Consider the following 2,631-nt stretch of genomic DNA (forward strand, 5'->3'; position numbering starts at 1 on the left):
AATAACAGCTGACTCAGACCGTAACTTATATATATATATAATCAAATGTTAATTATTAAAAAATTGTGCTGCATTGTTTTTTTTTTTATTAAAATAGTCTCTTTAACATTATTCTATTGGTCATTTGATTCAATGAAATTAGTTCTTTTTAATTTTTATATTTGTTTTACATACTTTATTATTATTTTTAGTGCCTAATGTTAGCTTTGAGGTTTATGCATCTGGCTTCATAGAAAGATTTTTGGAATCACATGCAGTCATGTTACAAGGGAATGCAGGCTTGAAACCAAAGGAAGGGGAAGTGACTTCAAGACCATGGCAATGGCCAATAAATTATAGGGTATTATAATTAGTTTATATCATAACCATTACCTAGTTCTCTATTATTAGGTTGCTATTACAACAGTGTTTGTGCATAAAATAAGTTTTATTTAAATTTGCAATCCCTTTACTTAAGATTTGTCAAAATCTCTTGACTACACGTGGTTAGTTTATTATTTAGGGTTCCTTCTCGTAGTCATTTTAGCCCATTTTATTTTCCTCTCACTTTGTTAGATGGTTATGATGATCATTGAGCATAAAGTAAGCTTTATTTAAATTTTAGTATGGAATCTACATATTAAAGTTATTCTTGGAAAAACCTCTCCACTATCATAAACCTTATAAATAAAAACAGCAATAAACTGCTTTATATGTTGTTTTTTTTTAATTTATAAGTTTCAAATAATAGAAAGTAAATTAATGAAAGAAAAAAAACACACAGCTATTAAAGAGAACTGAAAGAGATCTGAATAAATAGAACTGCTGCTTTTCTCACAATCGCAATTCATGTCCCTATAAAATTGTTCCACTCTAACTCACTGAATTGTCCTTAATTCAGTAACTGTAATGAAATACAAAAAAGTGTGTGGTGGTTCAGTAGGTAAGGCTCTGTTCTCCTTATCTCCTGACTTAACAACTGGTGATGATCTGGGTCTGGAGGCCCTCTTGGGGTATCATTCTAAAAAGTGGGCACCCTTTAATTGGGGCAAAAAACCTGGCACTTTAACAAGATTTCTTACCAAAACACATCCTTGCATAACCATTAGTGTAGAAACAGTACTTTCTTACAAAGGCTATCTTTAATCTTATTTAAATGTTACTATTTTTCAATTATTTTATTGTTTTATCAATATGTTCTACTATGAAATTATGTAAAACTTTTGTCTGTATTTACATATATATAAGAAATTGAAGCAAATATAGAGAAATTTAACAAATATATCTTAAATAGTTTACATGAAGGAACTGTACGATCTTTTCCAGTTAAGGTGAAAAACTTTTTCTAGCAATTGCCCAAAATTAAATTAATCTGCAATTAAAGAAAAAAAAAATTATGCTTGGACAGTGGATGCTAAGTAAATACCTTTTTATAAAAAGGAATCAAACCACCTCAAACGCATAGTTAAAAAAGAATCGGGTTTATTTTAAATTACAAAGTTATATAACAGATTTAGACCCAAGGACCAATTTCTACAGAAGGCCATGTATTATCTTTAAGACTAACTCAAGGAAATTTCCAGTAGAGAACAATGGATTCATCACCAGTGACTCAGAAAAAAGCTGAAGCGTTTGCAGATTACTTTAAGAAAACGTTCTCCAATACAGAGCGTGAAGGAGGTCCACATATAGCCAATGATGAGTATTTAAATTGGCTACCACTTAAATTCATAACCCCAAAATTAATTCAAGAACTGATTAGGAGGCTTAATGTAAAGAAAAGTCCTAGTCATGTTAATCACAGTTATAGCTATAAAAAAGTTCCTAAGAAAAGTTGTTTTCATTTATTCAAATTTAATAGTTGTCTATATACTGGATATTGTCCTGATATGTGCTAGAAAACCAAACTTATAGTAATTCACAAGCCTGGTAAAAACACTAAACAATTCATCAATAATAGGCTCATATGTTAATTACCCATTTTTGGAAAATTACTGGAAATGTGTTACATGATTACATAATTTTATTGCATTTACATATTTCCCACATCCCTTACATATTTTAAATCAATAAATATAAATGTATATCATTGGCATTTTTAATTACATGAAAATCCTCACCCTAATAATTACATTATTAATTTATGTTTCAGGGACAGTTCTTTTCTGGAAGCAATTATCGGATTTATCTTCTTGGTAATCCAATTATTTGGTGGGGAAATTTATTGTTTTTATTTTTATTTATTTTTGTGTTCACATTGTCGTCTATTACCAGAAAAAGAGGTTACACATCAGTAAAATTAAAGAGTAAGTATTTTCACCTGTTTATTTTAATAAAGTTATAATTATAGTGTAATAGACGAGACAAAAGAACTGGTGAAGGCAGCGCATGCGCAGGAGGTATCAGGCAGAGAGGGGGAGAAAAATCATATGTTCCTCATTGGATGTTTTAATTGATGGACATTGATGTAAAGTCTAGTGTATTCTTGGTTTTTCTGTGAGTTAAGTTAAGTTGAAAAACTGTGTATTGAGAAGTGATCTTCCTCTCTCTCTCTCTACCACGACCAGTTGAGTGCAAGTACGTACGTGTAATATTTCACTTTTTGGACATAAATAACAATTTTATGTATTTTAATTGTAGGTTAGATTATAT

At 29.8% G+C, this 2,631-nt stretch overlaps 1 protein-coding gene across 1 annotated transcript in view; it reads left to right on the forward strand.

The window, feature by feature from the left end:
• twisted (Protein O-mannosyl-transferase 2) overlaps window positions 1-2,631 on the forward strand; it is a 112,293-nt gene that overhangs the window by 59,920 nt on the left and 49,742 nt on the right. The window contains exons 7-8 of the mRNA XM_067047523.1: window positions 192-340; window positions 2,132-2,285. Of these exons, the coding sequence (XP_066903624.1) occupies window positions 192-340; window positions 2,132-2,285 (303 nt within the window). The remainder of the gene's footprint in view (window positions 1-191; window positions 341-2,131; window positions 2,286-2,631) is intronic.

The sequence above is a fragment of the Halyomorpha halys genome, unplaced genomic scaffold, assembly GCF_000696795.3.
Source record: "Halyomorpha halys isolate HHAL.00 unplaced genomic scaffold, Hhal_1.1 Scaffold429.1, whole genome shotgun sequence".
NCBI lineage: Eukaryota > Metazoa > Arthropoda > Insecta > Hemiptera > Pentatomidae > Halyomorpha > Halyomorpha halys.